The 22,043-nt window shown below is 36.1% G+C and overlaps 1 protein-coding gene across 8 annotated transcripts in view; it reads left to right on the top strand.

The window, feature by feature from the left end:
* SCEL (sciellin) overlaps window positions 1-7,800 on the top strand; it is a 98,687-nt gene extending 90,887 nt beyond the window's left edge. For 4 of the 8 annotated variants that reach the window (XM_074329415.2, XM_019742559.3, XM_019742557.3 and 1 more), the window contains 3 exons: window positions 3,156-3,264; window positions 5,294-5,396; window positions 6,792-7,800. In XM_074329415.2, coding sequence (XP_074185516.1) covers window positions 3,156-3,264; window positions 5,294-5,396; window positions 6,792-6,808 — 229 coding nt within the window. In that variant the 3' untranslated portion in view covers window positions 6,809-7,800. The remainder of the gene's footprint in view (window positions 1-3,155; window positions 3,265-5,293; window positions 5,397-6,791) is intronic. The other 4 variants (XM_074329414.2, XM_019742558.3, XM_019742554.3 and 1 more) reach the window with 1 other exon arrangement.
* Window positions 7,801-22,043: the final 14,243 nt, after the last annotated feature.

Raw genomic sequence — 22,043 nt, 5'->3', positions numbered from 1 at the left:
GATGGTGGTTATTATATATGTGTGTGAAGTACAACAACCTCTGTATCCAGGAAGTTGCTCCTTGGCTTCCTGGCTCTTGCTGATGCACTTTATTCCATAGAGCTGTCTGTGCCTTACAGCTGCCTCCCAGGCCAGCCCCTCTGCTGTTGCTGAGTCCCAGGAGTCCCAGTACTGCCACATTATTAGAATCTAGGTTTCATTGCATCACTAGATTGTGCCCTCAGCCCTCCCTCCTGGAGGGTTTCCAAAGCCAGCTCACTTTACAAACAACTGAGTGGATCTGGGGCTGTGACCCACTCTGGGCCCACACTCGGTTCCCAGGAGGGGGTTACAATGAGTATCAATTTTGTGCTGGTAAACTGACCCCAGGCTTTTGCTGTTGGTGATCATCTTTTACCACTTAATGTTCAGTGGGGCACATAGAAGACTCTCCTGAGAGTGTGGGCGGTACATTTCCAGTGGAAGAAATGAACATACATAATTAGCATTTCAACCCAACCACAGGAAATCAGCTGTAATGCACATGTCTGATATATTCTACTGATGGTGTTTCTCTATAGCAGGGGCCAGAAATAAGCCTCATTGAGAGTAAAGACATCTTATTTTTATGCACAATCTTAGCTTGCAATGCAGTGCTTGGCACTAAACAGGAGGTAGTCAATAAATGTTCTCTGAAAAAAAGAAAAAAGAAATGAACCTATCTCCTATTTGCTAAAGGGAAACATGGATGGACCAGGCCTCAAAATTATACATTTTTGTCCCCTTTATAAAATATGGCCCGTTACCAATATCCTTCTGTCTTGCCTTTAAGTCATTGCTCTTTGAGGAATGAGGTCATCTACACAAGCATTAGATACAAATAATGTCCAGAAAACAAAATATAAACAGAGCTAGGTTCCTCATAATGCTTTGAAAACATCTTTAACTAACAGTATGATTTTAATAAGGACAACATCAACATCAGAGCTTTCCTGGGCTCAGATTTTTGTTGTTAACTTAAGGAAGGAAACCATTCTTTATAAAAATATTGTTCCTAATTTGAAGAATTTTGACCCTGTTCCTCAAGTGGTCCTTGAAATTTGTTTTAGTCCCCAGAGCAAAAGTCAGTTCTGTGAAGATCAAACAACTTCCTCTGTTGATTAGTTTGTGAAATGAGCCATGTCCTCACAGTTCTTATCTGACCATGTGAATCCCCTTTAAAGTAATTCCCACTTTACAGAATAAAGACAAATTCCTTTGCGCATTATTTATGGGTCTTCAGAACCTGCTCCTGTGGAACATTGACTAATGCTCAGTCAGTCCAGACCCCCTCATTGTGTTGCCCTTTGGTGCATCCTGTTCACTCTGCGTGGAATTCTCCCAGCATGCCCCTCCCCACTTCACTGAGCTCACCTGGAGAGCTCCTTCATCTTCAAGCTATAACTCACATGACACTTTTTCTGACAAACCTTTCCTGCCTTTTTCCCGGGGATTAGTTTCTCCCTTGGCTGTGCTCTCCTAACTCTTTCCACATATCTATAATATGCTGCCATCATCCAATCACACACCTGACTACCCTGGTGGACAGGAAGCTTCTCATTGGAGGAGACCATGTCACTCTTCTTTATATTCCCGGCTCCTAGCTAAGTGCCTTTGGCACAGAAGAATGATAGAGAATGCCTGTTTTCTACTCTTGAATTGCTTATATGGGACATTTAAGTGTGTGTGTGTACGTGTGTGTATGTATATGAATAATCCACAGGAAAATATTTGCCAGGAATATATAAGCAAGTAGCTATAGAGTTAGATGAAAGAGGAAGATATTTTCTTATATGTATAAGGGCTAGGAGGAAGTGACTAGAATGACCGAACGTATAAAACCAGACAAGGTGATTTGCTTTAATCCCTTTCCTGTCCCACACCTCCTTCTCCCTTCCTTTTTCCCTCCTCTCTGCTCCCAGTCTGGGGCTTCGTGAGAGGATTGGGGCTTCTGGGCACGTTTAGTTCATTTCAGTAGAGCCCAATAGTCCTCACGGGCAGGCCCACAGGGAGCACAGGGATTTGGACCCATGCTGCTTTTGTTCCAATCCTGCCTGTGCTTCTCACTGGCGGCATGACAGGCTCCCTTCTGTGCCTCAGTTTCATCTTCTATGAAATGATGATAAAAAAAACCATAGCATCTGCTTCTCAGAGATGGGAAGAGTTATTGAGTTCATAATGAGTTCATATAAGTCCATGGAAAATGGACTGCACATATAAAGCCGATTAGCAGTCTGCGTAGTGTCTTTTTTATTTTACTACCCCACTAAGTACCAACTCTGGAGATTTCAGGCCTGTGTGTCAACACCCTGACACTACCAAACTCCTCAAGGGGCTATCTAAGACAGTCCTAAGACCTTCCAGAAGGAAAAGGATCGCACAGTTAGTGGCTTTTCTTAAGCTTCTCGTGTGACCCTGTGTCTTTTGGACTTGTTGATCATATTAATATACCTATGGTTCATTTCTTATAGAACATTATGTTTCCAAGGTAAGTAACAAAACTCGTTTTTTCCATCAAATGTGTGTGCATGGGTGTGTGTGTGTGGGGGGGGTATTATGTTAGAGAATGTAAATTTTGTCATAAAAAGGAACCCAATCTTCCAGTCTTACAGTGACACCAGGAGTGGAGTCATAGGGGAGCGTTTCAGAGACTAGATCCTAGAGTCTAGTGTACGCAGGCCCATCATTTATGAATTTACCAACACATTCTTGAATGGATTTTTATTTTTGTCCTATTGACTGTTTTGGGAGTTAAAATTTTATATTAACCTACAGTATAATTTTTCTATAATATATGTAAATCAATAATTCAAAACCCTCTTCTAGCTTCAAGGGGAACTAATGACCTAGTTCAATTAGGAAACCGTGATTATCTTTGCCCTGGCCAGATGCACTTTTGATTGCTAATAAATTAATAATTGGAGACTTTCCTACATGGTAATTCTTTGATATCATTTTGAGGTAACTACAAGAATCAATTCTATCACTAGAATAAATAAGTCTTGAACTTTCCTTGATTTTTACAGTTTCCTAAAGTATCAACAAAGTTAACATATCATTTCTACATGACTTTATGGGGAATATATGTGTCTTTTGCATTATGACAAATTTATTTTTAATTGCTTACATCTCTATAGGTCTGTCATTGAAAGAGATATGTGTACTTACTGCCGAAAACCTTTGGGCACAAAAACTAAGATGATTTTAAATGAGTTACAAATTTGCTGCCATTCCACTTGTTTCAAGGTAAGGATATGTTTGTTGTATTTAACTAAATATAACATTTTATAATTACTAGAATAAAAATATTTAATGAAATACATGAGATGAAGTTAAAGCTTTCAGAAACACTCTCACCCACATTAATAATACACTACTTAAATAGCTCTCAGAGTTCTGCAGCGTAATCTCAAAGGTTTATAATTACTATCTTGGCTTTAGGCTTAGAGTTGATTATTGACACGTTTATTACTCTTACCCTAGAGATTTAAATCTGTGAAAAGATAAACACTTGTTCTCTTTATAAAAGTTTTTGCGAATAAATCATGCATTACCTAAAATATATAATGAAGGAAAATAAATTGTTGAGAAGAAAGCTAGCAGCTCCTCAATCATGAAGTTAGGACTGACAGGCTTGACAATAGTTGAAACTCAGTCTGCTTTTGAGGGCACGATCAGTTATAATTAATAGTGGCTTAGTATAATAATAATGCTTACGTATTAGAATGCTTCACAGTTTATGTTTTCATATTTCATTGCTTTTACTTCTCACAATAATACTGGCTGGGTCAACATAGTTTTTGGTGTAACTGGATGAGTACTGAACTAGGAATCTGAAGACCTGAGTTCCAGTTCTGACTTTGTCACTAACAATGACTGTATGACTTTTGGACAGTCACCTAAGTTAGCTTGGCCTCAGTTTCCTCATCTGTAAAATGAGGTAGCTGACTAGACTAATGGTTCCCAACCGTGGCTGTACATTATAATCATCTGGGGGACATTAGGAGAAAAGCAGAATGCTTGTGACCAGCTCTAATTAAATCAATCTCAGAGATGAGTCCTGGCCATTGGTATTTTTAAAAGCTATTTAGATAGATCTAATGGGCAGTCAGCTTGAGAATGATTTGCCTGAATCGATGGGTCTTTCTGTGCTGACATTCTATGGTCGATGCAAATTACCTAGTTCAGTCAAGTAGATGTAATATTTTGACAAATGATTGCTTCTTCTCCAATTAGCTTCAGACAGTGACGCATAGCAATCAGAAATATGCCTCATTTTGAGCAAAAAAATCCAACTTTAGGCAATAACATATAGAATTCTATATAAAATATATTCTCAATGTTTCATAATTATTTAATTATGAGAAAATGAAATTTTCTTTTAGTTATTAAAATATACTCAATGAAAAACCAGTTAGTCTATAGCTCTTTATTTAAAATTACTATGCAGAAAACTTTATAAAACAAGAAAATTCTCCTAGTTATTGCTTTTGATAAATAATTTCCATTTATTGTATTTTGGATGATTTCTTTCCATTTTCAATTTAATTATTAAACACTACAAAGAATAAAAATGTCCCCACAAGCCTAGAAAAAGATGGATTACTTGATAGCCATCATAATAGAGAACCACATAGACTGGTTTAAACATGTGGAATTGATCAATGACAATTTGCTTCAATGAACAGTTCTGAAAGCCAACCAATCAGTGACTACCTCATGCTTGAAAGTCAGCCTATCAGCAGTGGAGTTGCTCCATTGAACACAGATCTAAAGCAGATGTCAACCCTTTCCTGCCTCCAAAGCAACACAACTCAAAACAAGCTTTCCCCTAAACCCTATGTAAGATCAGAGTTTGTTTTGCATAATGTTTAGTTAATGTCCAGTTTGTATACTTGGGCAGCAGACGTCTCCTTTAGTAAGCAAACAGCTTTGGGTTTTTCTTTGAAACATCACGTGGTGATCTTGTCGTTGGTATAACCCGTTTCTGAACATCTCTACCTAACTCTATAGTGAGTTAAGTAGAAACTTCAGTGGTAGATATGCCCTGAAATGCACACCTGCATAGTAGAGAGATGCTGTGAGAATGTATTTGAAAAGTTTGGCATGTGGATGACAGACAAATCTACTCACTTTCCCTGTGGAGTCTCATGAGGCTTCATCTGAGTGTTGCTATGGAAAACAGTGCTGAATGAATTGAAAGGCCTTTATCCTGTTCCACTAAGAATCTAGATGGTATATGTCACGGGAACTTTATATATTTTTTTTTGTTTAGTGTGAAATATGCAAACAGCCTTTGGAAAACCTACAAGCGGGAGACAGCATTTGGATTTATAGACAGACAATACACTGTGAACCTTGCTACTCTAACGTTGTGGGTAAGTGTTAAGCTCTGTAGCAAACCATCGCTTTTGCTTTATTGAATGAAGGATTTCAATAAAGTAAAAAATATATATGTTATTAATTATATTTAGTTAAGAATTCAGCTGCAGATAGTATGGTAGATTTTTGTTTTATGGTATAAAATCAGTCAGCATTTATTATTGTCTTCTGATGTCAGACTAGACACAGCTACAACTAAGCAAAGAGATTACTTTAGAAAATTTTCTATTTTTTCCAAGTAAAAATAGAACTCTGCTCAAATGATTGTTGGACTTGAAGTTCATATCTGTGAATAACCCTTTACGTTTGCACCGAGATATACTTTTTTACCTAATTTGATTATTATGCTAAATGCCTTTTAATGTTATTTTTAAGTGGAAAATTTAAATGTATGTAATTCTATGTTAAATATAGCATCTAAGTATTTTTATCAGTTTAAGACCAACAATACTATAATTTGGGCTGTTCATTAGCATAAATGATGTGAGGAAAAAATATTAATGACCTGAATTTTTAACTCACATTTTCTATAAACTTAGCATGAAAGCTTTAAAGTTGATTTAAAAGATGTGTACAGTGCACAGTAAGTTAGTAAAATAAAATACCATGAACCTTGATTAGTTTTGAAAAGCCATTATTAACATTTTATTTTTAATTCAATGGTAAGTAAATAGAACAATTGAGATGCTATTGGGAAGCTGGCCAAAGCCCTACATGACAGGGAGGTTTCCTAAGGTCTTGGTGTGGTGAATGAAAAAGGAACATTTGTGATTCTTACATGGAATCTAAAATATGGAATTTAGTGAGAAACGTGTAATATAAATGAGGTACTGGGAGACTACATCTGGAAAATGCTCTAACAAATATTCAGAAACCCACGTTCCATCAGGCTGCAAAATCAGTTACAAGAACAAATCTAATTATATTTATACTTTGCCTTCTATTTTCTGCTTTCCCCAGCAAGTTCTCATATCCCATTTTCTTCCTAATTTAGTAGCCTTATCACGCTCCAGTATTATATCAAGGGCCTTGACATGTATGGCAGCTCTAAAACTTTCATTCTCCCTCAAGTCCATGATATGGGTTAGAAATGTGGCCACCAAAAGACTCAGAAGTCATCGTGTCTTCCCCCATCTATGTGCACTACACAAACATTGCATTTTTACAGTACATTTAAGTTGTCAAGACATGACTCTCAGGCATCTCATAAATATGAGTACCAGGCATCCGTTCTTTGTATTAATAGTGCGATGAGTGCGGTAGAAGGAAAAAGTAAAATGCTGAATCTACCATGACCCCCTTGATGAATGATTATTTTAAAATTTTTAATTATAAGCTTATTTTCATACTGAATGCACATATCTAACTGTTATTTTCTTTACAATTTTCAGCAAAGTGGATTCAATAATGCTGGCCCATGGAAATCAAGATGAAAGCATTCATTAAGGAATTAAAATTTTTATTTTAAGAATGCGTAATCTAGAGAAGCTTTTACACTGAAGATTGACTTCTGTATACAATGAACATTTCTGCTGTTGCATAAATAATCTAATTGCCTTCAATAAGGTCATATACATAAAGGGAACCATCTGTTATCTGTTGGGATTCAACCATGAAAAATTCAAGTGGTTTCAGTTACCAAGGTCAAAGGAACGCTGCTCCTGATGGCAGTGAGCACTGTCGACCCACCAGGCCCACCTGTGCTCCATGCTCCTTATTTAGGCTCCATCATGGTTTCCATGGTTTCCATTCTCACCTGTGTTTCCCTAAGAATTTGGATTTACAGACGTTATTGACGTCCTGACAAACTCTCAAGAGAGTAAGACGTATTTCCTTTATGTGCAAAAGAAATGTGGATAGAGATTTTCCTATAAAATTTGGTGGAAAGTTATTAACATATAAAGTTGTATGGATCTCAGAAAATCACTTGAACTTTCTGCATCCCTGTACCTTGACCTGTAACATGAGGGGCATTGCACAAAATTGTTCTTAAGTTTCCCTTCTGCTCCCAAATTATCTAATTCTAAAGCAAGTTTTTGTTTGCTCTTTAGAAATACATCTGAATGTGTTAATCATATTGAACTAAAGAGGACAGCTAAACAATTTAACCTTAATGTCATCCTTCATTTTATTACAGATTTAATTTTTATAGAATGTGTTTTAAAAACAGAAGGACATTGATTTATGGGTAATGGGTAAAATCATATGGCATATATTTTACATATTATATGTTAAATTTTTTTGCATGCATTTCAAAATCTGGGTATATAAGTAACCTATGAGAAAATAATGGCTATGGACTACAAAGACATGTTCTTTAGCATGTTACGTCGATTCATATTACATAGCACTTTATATTTACAGATGGCTTATAAAAATAAATCAAACTATCAGTGACAATCTTTTTGTGGAGTTTCTGTAAATACCTTTCACTGACATTGATTTTGTCAATTGTAGGGATCATAGTTTATTATATTCTATGTCGCACTGGTTAACTTAATTTTTTAGCTGCTCAACTTATAGCTTTTATTTTGAAAGAGCTTTTCCTTAAGGAATTGAAAATTCGATAATCATATGTGAGGAACTAGTATTATTATTAAGATTGAGGAATTGAACTTACAAACTATTTTATGTGGACATAACAACTGCTTCTCAATGGAAGGCATGTGGAACATTGAGGGAAAAGGTATGTAAGTTTGGGGGAAGTTTAAGGTGGTTGTGAAAAGCTGTCATCAACAAGGGAGATTAAAGAAGATAATCATGTATTTTCCAAATGTTGATAAACTTAAAGAACTATTATTCTGTATAATGATTTCAAGCATCTGTTCCTCTTAGAGACTGGTTCACAAAGTGTTAAACACAAAATGCTTATCAAAATACAGCAATGTATAATTGTCCTATGGAAAGGGAGCCAGCAAAAACAATTAATAATAATTTGATATTCATTAATTCACGCCAGATGAGAAGAAGTGGTAATTGAGCCATATGTTTTATTGTTCTTTTATTACATGCTATCAGAGTGAATCAAAAGAAATCATTTTCTTAGAGTTGGAATTCGTGGCAGAAAAGGGCAGATGGAATAGTATCCCTCCCTTTTATATAAAGTGTATTAACATCTCAATGCCTTCGTAGTAATTAAAAATCATTTGAATATCATTTTTAAAGTCTTCTACTTTATAATGCTTCATTTAAAAAAAACCTAAAAGGAACGTATTTGTCACTTTTTTGAAGCTGTTTAATGGACCTTTTCTTCTACAATAATGTATTAAATTAAACCAAAAGCTGTTGTAAAAATGGAATGAATATGGAAGGGAGAGAGAAGGGCTTCTGATTCACCAAGGCCACTTCATTATGTCTGGGTTTATTCGTACCATAGGAATGACAGATTCCTAAAACAACTTGGAAAATCTCTTCTTGCAGCCAATTAATTGTGTTATGATTGGCATACTTTTCCTGAACACAATTGCCTAAATTTCAGAATACCAAATCCTGAATTCTACTCCTAATTAAGAGATGCCTCTAAAAGAAAATTAATTGCTCCAACAGGACAATGTCCTTCTAAAAAAAAAAAAAAAAAAAAAAAAAAAAAAAAAGCAAAATGGATGAAACATCATAATCTCAGAAATAGAATTTGTTAAAATAGTATTTTTTTTATTTTAATAAGGCCAGGAAAAAAAAATGTTTTCAAAAAGTAGTCGTTTGACTGCAATCACATTTATAATTAGATCTGAGTGAGGAAATGGTCCAGTTCTCAACTGTCATTCACTCTCTAACTTGTTTACTACAATAGAAAATCATGAGTGTTTGGAACATTTTCCTACTCAGCTTGATTCAGAGCTCTACCAAAACAAGTGGCTGTTTTTGGTCTACAACATGGCAAACCAACAATGACGTTTTTTTGGTACTACTGAATTTACCGGTTATTTTGGCACAATGGAAATAAATGGCTTTTAAAATCCCACCTATTTCATAGTATGCAACAATTCCCAGAGGCACCCAAAAATACCTGTATTAACTCAGGCCATTTCCTTCATGGGCCTATTTTCTGCTATTTAAAATTTGAGATGTAGATTATTGGCTTTCTAATGTACCCACCAGCGCAAACATTGCATGGATCTATGAATCTATTCTCGCTGCTTACCCCATTCTTAGATGGTCCCTTTTGTTAGGTGCCTACTGGCTATTAAGTGTTTTCAATATATTTTAGAATTGCATGATGAGCTTCTCACAACACAAAAGTTGGGCACCGTTCTAAACCTTTTTTACTGGATCTTTGTCCTGCCATTTGAGAAGTGTGGTTTCTAAGATAGTCCTGAAATTTTCCAATGCATAAGTTAGGTAATGGTTTCAATTTTTTCACTATAAGAAAACCAAACATCATCATTGCCTTATAAATGCCATCTGGGAAGGACCTTTTACTTCATTGCCTCTATATTCTTTGATACATTCTTCTCATTAATAGATTGAAATGCCCAGTTGTTCTTGACAAAAGACAAGCTTGGTTTATAATCTACCATCATTCTTTTGTTCATTCATTTATTCTATTATTCAATAACTTAAAAAACGTCATTTAGACCCTATGTTTCAGATCTTAGGGATGACCAAAATTGCCGAGGTGTCTGCCGTCATGGAATTTACATTCTAAAGAGACAGTGGAGGAGCAGTTTGAAAGACAAAACAAACACAGCAATTTCTGAAAGTATGCAGACCCATGAAGAAAACGAAACACAGTGATTAGGTGAAGGGGAAGATTTAAAAATAATGTGGTCAGGTGATATCAAATACAGCCTGGGGAAAAGCATTCCAGGAGAAAAAGTCTTAGTATCAGCCAAAATCAGACCATTTTCTGGGCTCAACCTGTCCTTGCATCTTGCAAACATAATGAAATGGAAGTTCCAAGATGCCAAGAGACAGAGACCAGTCAAAGAAGTTTTAAAAATCCTCTATTCCTAATGCAAGACAATATTCGGATATTACACAGCGTTTTCAACCCTCTGCCAAGGGGTGCATTATACCCAGTGGCTGCTTCCTCCTGGACCTCAGTCTAAAGACACTCACTTGGGTAAGGAGCCCCACACATGCTCTGGTGACTGCGTCAAAGCTGGGTACCAACCAGCCCTCATCTGGAATGGGAACCACGGGCGACTATAGTTGCCTCATCTCGGCTGGGGCACCAAGGATCAAGTCCCTTTCTGTTTTCCACATAGAAACATGGGAAGACAAGGCAGCATCATTTCAGATCTAGGAGAAACTTCTCACAGGAGTATTATAAACATTACACGTGCTCTTCCCTTGTTGCAATATGAGGAATGTGTCTGGTGAGAAGGAACATTCAGATCTTGGCATAACTTTCTTGACAATTACAGATTGATAGTGTTACCTTCTTTCCCAAGAGAAAAGGAAAGATCATGAGCTTCAAGGGCCCGTCAGGCCGGGATCGAAAGTCTCCCACCAGAAAGTGTTTAGGCCCTAAAGCAAATGCGGCTTTGGTGTGATTTAGGAATAGAAAGATTGCCGAGAGGCTGGAATTAGTGACCATGAAGCGATGAGGTTGAAGAAGCAGGTAAGAGACAGGCCCTGGAAGTTTTATAATGGATCATTAACAATTTACATTATCAAAGGAATATTGACATTTGGTAGAATTCACTTATTCTTTTTAGATTTGTGTCATTAAAATATTGGTGCTGGAACAATTTGACACCTGTATGCAAAAGAAAAAAGAAAACCTAGACACAAATTTTATTTACATCTTTCACAAAAATTAACTCAAGATGGGTCATAGACTTAAATGTAAAATACAAAGCTATAAAATTTCTAGGAGAAAATCAACATGACCTGGAGCTTGGTGAAGGGTTTTTAAATGAAACACCGAAAATAAAATTTATAAAAGGAACAATAGATAAGTTAGAATTTATTAAATTTAAAAACTTGTGCTCTGTGAAACACAGTTAAGAGAATGAAAACATAAGCCACAAACTGGTAGAAAATATTTGCAAAACACATATCTAGTAAAGGACTTCTCCCCCATATACAAATAATTCTTAGAACGAAACAATAAGGAAACAAAAACCAAAAATGGGCAAAATAGCTGGACAGACACTTAACCAAAGAAGATCTGCACAGATGGCAAATAAGTGTATGAAAGATGCTCAACATCATTTGTCATTAAGGAAATGCAAGTGAAAATAACAATGAGATACTATTTTATGCCTATTAGAATGACTGAAAAGTAAAAAATTGACAACACCAATTGTTTTCCACGATGCAGAGCAACAGGAACTGTCCTTCATTGATGATGGGAATACAAAATGGTACAGCCACTTTGGAAGTCAGTTTGATAATTTCTTACAAAGTTAAATACAGTCTTCCTTATGATCCAGTAATTATGCTCTTAGGTATTTACCCAACTAATTAAAAAATTTATGTCCATACAAAAAGCTGTACATGCATGTTTATAGCAGTTTTATTTATAATCATCAAAACATGAAACCAGAAACCAAGATGGCCTTTAATAAACAAGTCTCAACAAACTGTAGTACATTCATACAATGGAGTGATATTTAGCAATAAAAAAGAATGAACTATCAAATATGCAGGACATGAACACTTCTTAAATGCAAATTGCTAAATGAATAAAGCCAGTCTGAAAAAGACTCTACGCTGTATGATTCCACTTATATGACGTTCTGGAAAAGGAAAAACCATAAAGATAGTAACCAATTAAGTGATTGCTGAGGGTTCAGGGAAAGTGGGGCTGGGGAGATTGAGAGTTGAATAAGTGAAGTGTAGGAGATTTTTTTTTAGTGCAATCGAACTATTCTGTATGATACCATAATGGTGAATAGAGGACACTATGCATTTGTCAAAATCTATAGAAATTTAAAGTAAAAAGAATGAACCTTAAAATATGCAAAATAAAAATCTCATTTAGGTGGTTATGGGCAGAATCTCAGGATGGAATGCAGAATACAACAAATGAATCTAACTGTATTCCAAATGTATGAAACAGTCTTACTAAAGGCTTCCAATCTACTTGCTTCTGGTAAATTCCATATGAAAACAACCTTAGCAAAAGAGTTGGGGGGGATCATAGGTATTCTGTCCACTGATTCTCCTCTTTTATTTTCTGGCCTCTGTGCTTGGCTGGTCCTTCTCTCCTTCAATTAAGTGGGCTTTGCAGTTGAGTTGATTCCCATGTCAGAGGCAGAGCATTTCAGGGAGCCCCTGGCACAATTTCTGAGAGACAATGCTATCTCTTGCTCTTTGTCATAAGCTTGCAATGTGCTTTTCTAGCTTGGGTAACCCTCTATTACTGGACTGTCCATCAATTCAGATTACAGCGCCCAGACAGAGGAGAATTGCAATGTTTAAACATTTATGCTTGTAAACTGCCTTATTCCTTATTTCATCTCTCTCATGGTATCTTGTTAAATGTAGTAAGGAGCAGCCAACATATACTAATATTCTGAGTTTTCCCATTCTCTTCTCCTAGAATCAAGGGCTCCATAGCTAAGGTAAGTGAGAACTTTGCCAAATATTTTTCCATGGCATAACAAGTGTCATCAGATTTACAGCCCGCAATATTTATTTCCTCATTCCCTATTCTGCAAGTAATTAGCCAATTCCATGTGTTTTAGGCTTTAGTTTGATAGCACCCTAGTTCTAGTACAAATTTCTAAATAAGTTAGGGTACAACTAAGTGGCTATAACAAAGAACCTCGAAAATACAGTGGCTCAAACAAGACACATATTTTTTTCCTTTTTCTCATAGCAAAACAGAAGTACTCTCTATTCACGGAATTGTCTAGAGCATATTGTTGCTCTGCCATCTTCTTGTATCTCATGATCAAAGCTGGCTCACCAGCTCCATAACTGTACCTCTGCTAGAGGGAAGATAAAAAGAAAGGATGTGATAAAGAAACTGCCCCCACTCCCTACACTCATATCCCAATGGCTACACCTAACTGCAAGGGAGCTTATGAAATGTGGTTCCTACCCACATGCCTGCTCACACATGTTGAGGTTTCTACTACTAAAGGGAGATGGAGAAGTGGATTGTGGGAGCAGGTTGAAGTCTCAGTGAGCTGGGGCTCCTGACCCGTCCCCTGTGATAGCTTATCAGTGGATTGGTAGCTCAGGGTCTCCTATAAAACATCTCTCTGTACATACGAAGACCCCCACCCCTGCCAGGCATTGTTAATGATGCCTTTTCCTGATGAACAAAGGATCTGAGATCTGTGTGGCCATTTGAGAAGGATTCTGGCGTGATGCCCTCAATTTACAGGATCTGCAGACAAAGAGGATTGGGGACCTGAGTCCCTGAACTGTTCCATGGTAGAGCCAGTTTGTCAGTGGCAAAGCTAGGATTGGAAACCAGCACGCTGAAGTCTCTTTCACTAAATCTGGGCTTTTAAATGAACACAATAATTGAAAAATTGTCTCCCCAGCATAGAACACAGCAACAGATTAAGCTTCATATGCCATCCTGTTATTCAGTATTTTATTAACTTAAAATTACTGTGATACACGGCTGACTCCTACTTAACTTGTGGTTTTTATGATTCTGTATCAATTTTTGTTGTACATTTGCAAAATTTATTTTGTCCTAGCTCGCTTTGTATATATTTCTTCTTTCACCAGTTACTTTTCAAAGTTAAATCTATTGGGGTGACATCGGTTAGTAAAATTATATAGGTTTCAAGTGTAAAATTCTATAATACATCATCCATATATAGTATTGTGTGTTCACCACATGAAGCCAATTCTCCTTACCCTCTGGTAACCACTAAACTGTTGTCTGTGCTTATGAGTTTTTGTTTGTTTGTTCGTTTGTTGCTTTCAGTTTTATATCCCACACATGAGTGAAATCATAGGTTTCTTGACTTGTTCTGACTTCATTTAGCATAATCTCAAGATTCATCTATGTTGTTGCAAATGGCAATATTTCATCCTTTCTTATGGCTGAGTAATACTCCGTTGTGTATATGTACCACAGATTCTTTATTCAATCATCTATCAAAGGATACTTTGGTTGTTTCCATGTCTTGACCACTGTGACTAATGTTGCAATGAACATAGGAATACATATATCTTTATGGATAAATGTTGTCAGATTTGGGGGTTAGATACCCAGAATAGGGACTGATGGGTCATGTGGTATTTCTATTCTTAATTTTTTGAGGAACCTCCATACTGTTTTCCATAGTGGCTGCACCAATTTACATTCCCACCGGCATGTATGAGGGTTCCTGTTTCTCCACAGCCTCTCCAACACTTGTTATTACCTGTGTTCTTGATAATAGCCATTCCAACAAGTGTGAGGTGGTATATTATTGTGGTTTTGATTTGCATTTCCCTAATAGCTAGTGAAGTTGAACATCTTTTCATGTATCTGTTGGCCGTTTGTATGTCTTCTTGGGAGAAGTGTCTGCTTAGGTCCTTTGCCCATTTTTTAATTTGATTGTTTTTTGTTGTTGAGTTGTATGTGTTCCATGTATATTTTGGATATTAGCCCCTTATCAGAGGTGTTGTTTGCAAATATCTTCTCCCATTTGGTTGGTTGCCTCTTTGCTTTGTTGACAGTTTCTTTTCATGTACAGAAGCTTTTTAGTTTGATATAGTCCCATTCATTTATTTTTGCTTTTACTTCCCTTGCCTTCGAGGTCAAATTCATAAAATCCTCTTTGAACACAAGGTCCAGAAGTTTAGGACTTACGTTTTCTTCTCTGCAACTTATTGTTTCAGGTCTTATATTTAGGTCTTTGATCGATTTTGATTTAATTTTGGTATATTCACCAGTTACTTTTTATACTCTGCTTTTGAATTCCATTTAACATGATATGCTTTAAAAAGTCAAACCCTGGGACCAAATAAAAATTTTACTAAAATTAATATGTATTATATCCATTATATGACCCCCCCATTTACTTTTTGTCACTCTTCTAAAAAAAGTTAGATTGGAATTCATTCCTTTAAATTCCAATGGAGACGTGGAAAATTAAACCATATGCCAATATTAATAATTTTTTTCTGGCACAATAATAACTTTCACTCACCAGAAACCAACTGTGTTCCAGGTACTTCAATTACATGTCTTTCTGGGTCTCACCTTTTCAGGAATGTCACAACCTGGGAAATTTTTTAACACTTGTTAAGTGCAAGCAAAATCATTCAAGAAATACTAAAACAATATACTGCTAGAGTACTTAATTTCATGAGATGATAAAGGAAATATGTACTATAGGAAGAAAAATTAAAATATATAAGAATCAAAATATTCTGCCTGAAGATTTATTTTTCTTTGTTATTTTTTATTCTTATGGTTTGTGGATCCCCAAGACCATCATCACCTCTGACACCAATTGCAAATTCAAGAGGTCCACAAGACCACTGTTAGGTTCATTACACTTTCTTTAGTAGAGAAAAAAATGAGCTAGAGAAAAACTTTTTTCTGTTATGTATGTTCTTTAATTGTATCATCAATTCATTTGCTCATATACATACTTCAGGGTGAATTAAAACCAAATTTAAAATATTATTTACAGTATATTTTACTTGCAAAAGTGAGCAACAGACCCTCCTTTCCCACCGGCATTACCTCTCCACTTTTCCATTCCCACGCTACTCCCACTTACGTTCAGCCTTAGGAGATCGGTTCATTGGTAGTTAATACGGAATGCTTGCTATATTGCACTGACTATGCTTAAATTTTTAAAAACATGATACAGTATCATCAATATCTTCCTAATCAGTTCTAATTCTTCAATGTCCTCAAATAGTCAGACAGTGTTGACATTTCCCAAATTATGCTATAAATGTTCTCTAAGTTTGTTTGAACCATGATTCAAAAAGCTTTGTACATTGCATTTGTTTAATGTGATGTTGTCTCTTATAACCTACTGTAGATTCTTTCTCCATCTCCTTTTACCTTTTGCAATGTTGTTGTTGTTGGCAAAGAAAGAGAAGAGGAAAAACCAGGAGTACAGGAAGGAGAGGTAGAAAGAGAGCTGAATCACTTGTCTCAGTTTCCTGCAGCTTATATTTGCGTTTGTTTTGTTCATATGTGTTTCTTGGCCCTTGTATTTCTGTCTTGAGATGTGATCAAACTCAGGTTTGGTGGTGGTGGTGGTGGAGGTGTGCGTGTGTGTTTAAGTGTGTGAGTGTGAAGTCTACTTAAGTGCTTTCATGGGAAGCACAAAATGCCTTTCATTTTGTGGCATTAGCAATTCATTAGGGATTACAAAATGTGATGTGATCTTTCTACTTTTCCTTTTTCGTTTATCATCCAGAACATATCTATAAAAATATACTTTTATCAACAATTTAGTTTTCCTGAATTTGTATGGAAAAGGCAGAATAAAGGTTTTATCCTTTACCAGTTTTCAAAATAACTCAAAGCCCTAGTATTTTCAAAAGATGATTATATATTTAAGTATCATTTTGAACTCAGGGATTTAAACATATTTGATGTGTTTCAATCCATAGCAGTTATTACTCTATCGACACTTAAGTAGTCTAATCTTTGGACAGTGGGAGTTTATTCAAGTTGGCACCTAAGTCCTTTTGACATAATCCTACTAGGCTTTGATAAAAAGTTTCAGGCTTATCTAGTATATTTCCTACCTTAGACTTGCAATCAGCACCTTTCTTTAAGACCATTGCTCTCTTTTTATGAATAGTGGTATTTAAAAACCAATATCTAGGCACTAGGGTAACTCATTGCTATTGTTTCATCAATAGATCTCAAGGTTATTTCAGTGGGTAGTGCTGCAAATATATATATATTTATAATATATATATATATATATATATATATATATATATATATATATATAACTAAAAAGTATAAATGAATTTGCACTGATATCCCAGTTCAGTTTAATTCAGGATTATAAGGTTATACTCATTGATCTCAGTGGATATCTCTTTACTCCCATGCCGTTAATACCAGTTTTCAATAACACAAACATAACTCTTCTTTGCTTTATACCACAGTGCACACATCACAGTCTCAAAATAACCATATCAGCATCACTATCAGCAATATATTTCTAATAATTTCTTAATCTCCAATAAAAGTATCTCTAGGAAAGGGGGACGGAATCTGAAAACTGACGGTATGAATCATTCTTTCTTAAGCTAAGACTAATTGCATGGCTTAAACATATGTACTTGGTGTTATTTAAGGTCTGTGTAAAAGTGCTGAAGTACTGTGTGTGTGTGTGTGTGTGTGTGTGTGTGTGTGTGTGGTCCAGCTGAACAGGATGGTAGAATTTTCTTAGAATTAGCACCTGGGAATTCAAATGACTCAGAAGAATGTCTATAACTACTTCTCTGTGCTGTGCATTAACCAGAGGGCTAACATACTTGCAGGGAAACTCTCTTGTAATGTGACAAGACTCACAATAAGTTGGTCTCCCTCCACAAGAAAGGCACAGTAGGGGGCAAGCCATATCTGATTTGCCCATGGTTCTGTCTGGTATCCCCAAGTAGTTACCATGGCCACTTCGAAGCACTGAAATAGCAGATGGTAAATTTAAAAGAACAGCTTTTTAAAATTTAAAACAAATCCAAATGTAAACCTCCCTCATCTTCTCCATTCCACTCTTTGCCAAAAAAGGGGAGAAAAACATCACAAGTATGATTCTGAGATGTTTATCTAAAAATATCATTTATCCTAGGTTTCAAAATCCATTGAAACTCATATTAAACAGTGTGTGTGTGTGTGTATGTGTGTGTGTGTGTGTGTTGTGTTTAAGCTAATCCCTCACTTTTATCAACTTTCCCCAGCTGATGACCAGGATGTGGGAACAAGGGGCAGGAGGCTAAAATTTCCAGGAGGCAGTAGCAGGGAGGTGAGCTGCTACCACCGCCCAGTTGACTGTTCCAGACTGTTGTAAGACATCATATCACTATACTTGGATGGATGTGAATTTTTCTCAGCTTTCTTTTTATGAGAAAATGTTTTGTGTAACTTATCTTTCAGTTTTTATATAAGAGAGAGAAGTTTAAAGCCACTGTAGTGTCCTCTCACTCTTTGAGCAGGGATGGACAGTGGATGGTGCACTAGAGGCTGAGGTGAAACTAGAGTTGTAATGCAGAGCTAGGTAGCACCAAGCCAGCCATCTGCTGTGGGGCAGGGGCGGGCAGGTAAGATGCTCTGGTTCGTTTTGGGGTTATTAAAAAGCAGATAATAAAAGAGCATAGACTTCTTGTCAAAATGGCATTCCAAGTTCATACTTTGAGTCACCCACAAACTCCACATCCCAGCGTATAACAATGGGAAGAAAAAAAATCTTTATGGACCAGGTACTGAATGAAGATAAATGTGGGCCTGAAACCACAGGCCTGCCATTCTCACTACCAGCTGTGATAGACACAGGGGAATACAGTTTCCCAGGGCCCTGGAGAAGTAGGATGGAGGGGCCACTCTCCCCCCACCAAATTTCTTTTCCCCTCATCCTAGAAACAGAGGCAGAAAACGATGCTGCCAGTTGGTGCTCGGAGCTACAGATGATAAAAGTATGAGTGCCAAGGCAGATGCGAGGACAGACTTTACCTTCATGACCAAGTCTAGTTGACATGTCATCTTATTTATGGTGAAATAACAACACTGAGCATCAGGAGAAGATCTATCTTTGGGGTTGGGCTGAGCCAAGCACAGAATCTCTAAATCAAGAGGAGAAAAGAGGGTGCAAAAGAAAAATGGCACCAACTCAAGGTGGATCTAAAAATAAAAATTCCAAAAACATATAAACAAAATTAGCACAAAGAAAGACAGCAAGTAAAATCAAATATTTGGAAATGAAATCATCCTAGACAAAATGAAAAGACATGTGTCATCTTAAAAAGACTTTAAGTATGTTTAGCATTATCAAGGAGATAAAAAAGGAATAGTATCATTCCAAAGAAATGGGAAATTATGCAAAAAATATGATTTTTAAAACGCACATTGGGTAAACTCTAAACTGGAATAATCAAGATTTTTTTTTGAATAACATAAACCAATTGATTTCAATATAGATACATAAGTTATATATCTTATAAATATTATAAGTTTATATAAATGTTATATGCTTATATTTATATAAATTGTGTGTATGTGTATGTATCCCACAGCTAACCAATAGAACATACAGATATTATTCAAGTATACATGGAACATTTTCAAATATTGACAGTATACTATGGCACAAAGAAAGTCTCATCAAATGTCAATGAATCAGATTTGTATAAACCATTGTCTCTAATCACAATGCAATTAAATTAGGAGCCAATAGTAAAAGATGATGAAAAATACATATACACAGAAGCAAACAAAAACTGTATTTTTAAATTACAAATGAGGCAAAGACACAATCACAGTAAAATTACAGCCAAAAACAACCAAAACCTGGAGATGGCAAAATGTATAGGAATCAACCAAAATATTTCAGGCAAATCTTAGCCTTAAGTTTATTTAGCAGCAGGAAACATTTACATGGACCTATATAATAGTAGGCAGTGCTGTACACGAACTATTTCTTGTTCTTCTGGTCACATGGTACAGTTACATTCCACCGCTGCCTTGAAGTTTGTGTAACCCAAGTTGCTTTAGTCAATGCCATGTAAGTAGAAGCAGTTTTGTGCCACTTTTGGGCAGGAACTTTCTGAGATAGTATACAGTTGGCGAGACCCTTTGTTTTTACCTTGCCAATTATAGAAGCGTGGAGATGGAGACTTCCTTAGCCTAGGTACCTGACAGTCTTCTGTGCCCCCGCCCCCGATTCTCTTCCTGTCTGTCCACATGTGCAATGCAACAGCATCATAGAGACAGCTTACCACCATCTCATTTCCAAGTTAGGTTTCCACAGGTGTTATCTGGGTTGCTGTCTTCTACAAGATTAATTATGTATTTTAGATTTTCTTCTTTGGAGATACGTTTACAATCTGTTGGCCTACTCATCTCATGTGTCTGATCTTTTAAAATCATGTTTGACTGATTCCACTGTCTCCATTATTTTAGTAGCACCTGGGAGCTTTCAGACACTGTTTGCAGGGACTAATAAAAAGTGCTTGCAAATACAATCAAATAAAGCCCTGAGTCTGAAAACAAAGGCTTGGAGCTGGTTATAAAGCTGGAAAACTGTCCCAGTAGTTAATCTCCACCCCACCCCCCCCCAACCTACCCATTTGACTAATTAACAGAGTGCATTCATATTTGAAGCTTTTTCCATTCTGTGTTGGTGGAGGGAACCATATCTTTAATAAAATATTTTCTGCTAATTGGTACATATCTTGTTTCCCTGAACATAAGACCTAGCCAGACCATCATCTCTAATGCGTCTTTTGGAGCAAAAATTAATATAAGATCAAGTCTTATATTATATAAGACCCGGTCTTATATTAAAATTATATTTAAAAATTAATTAAAATAAGACCGGTCTTATATTAATTTTTGCTCCAAAAGATGCATTAGAGCTGATGGTCTGGCTAGGTCTTATGTTCGGGGGAACAAGGTATCTTCCTTTTTGAAAATAAACAAAAATATTCCTGAAGATAAGAAATAAGAACATGTCTGTAATCATTATGACAAATCCTTTTGTGACACAATTGTCATGGTCTCTGTGAAGGATCTAGAACAAGATATTGTAGTTGAAATACAGATCACCTGTTTATGATATAAGTATTATTGTTTTCTGAAATTAACTATGTGCACAGACCATTATTAGGCACTCACTGACCATTTGTTTTGAGGAAACTTGCAGCAACTTCTTTGAGGCTGGCTTATAACTTCTAGAACGTGATGATTTGCCCAAGAGAATGCTGCACTATTTTCTGTATGCTGCCTTCCACTGCCATTTACTTAGATTGCAACGGTCGTGTGCTTGCAACTGTGCCAGTCCCTTGAAGAGCTAAAGGGTCTACTAGCATAAGAGGGCTTGTTGCCCTGCCATGTCACACAGACTTTCAAATGATTTCCGACTTTGGTCTGTAACAGTCCAGTGTGATTGAAATTTTTTTTTTTTTAGGGGACTTTTATAAAAGCTCTGGAAAGTATCAAAGAAAATTCTTCTGAATTAAAGGAAGAATACGCTACCACATTGATATTTATGATGAGAGAAACATTTGAGGAAAACAAGAAAACAGATTGTTCTAAATCCAGATACTTTCTAGTGTAGACACCAAGTATGATGGTAATTTAAATTACCAATTTTTGCCATCAAGATCCAAATCATACCAGATTCATTTTTCTTTTAACAAATTTTGAAAAGAAAATTTTAAATGCTTTTAAAGATGTTATCTTCAAGGTTTAAGTAATTTTGCATGCTTATTTTCAAGAAGAGCAGATCTTGTTCAAAATTGTTTATGTGTTTTGGGTAAAAATAGTTTCAGATTTTGAAAAAAGTTCCTAAACTTTTTTTTTTTTTTTTACATTTTTGACTTTTAAAATAACTCTCAAACCATTTTGGGGTCTGTCGTGGGTCTGACATAGGATGTGAGAGTGGTTATTGAGATTTGAAGAATCCAAATTACTAGAAATGCAAAACAAAACAGTACTGGTTTATGCTCTTTGGTCATCTGCGCAGAAATAAGCATTGAATGAATAGCCATTACACTGTCAGAAGTGTTGTACCAGCACTGGCAACTTTGTTGATCTTGGT

This window comes from Rhinolophus sinicus, chromosome 16 (genome assembly GCF_057876585.1).
Source record: "Rhinolophus sinicus isolate RSI-liver-muscle chromosome 16, RSI-T2T, whole genome shotgun sequence".
NCBI lineage: Eukaryota > Metazoa > Chordata > Mammalia > Chiroptera > Rhinolophidae > Rhinolophus > Rhinolophus sinicus.
This window is presented reverse-complemented; position numbering and strand designations above follow the sequence as displayed.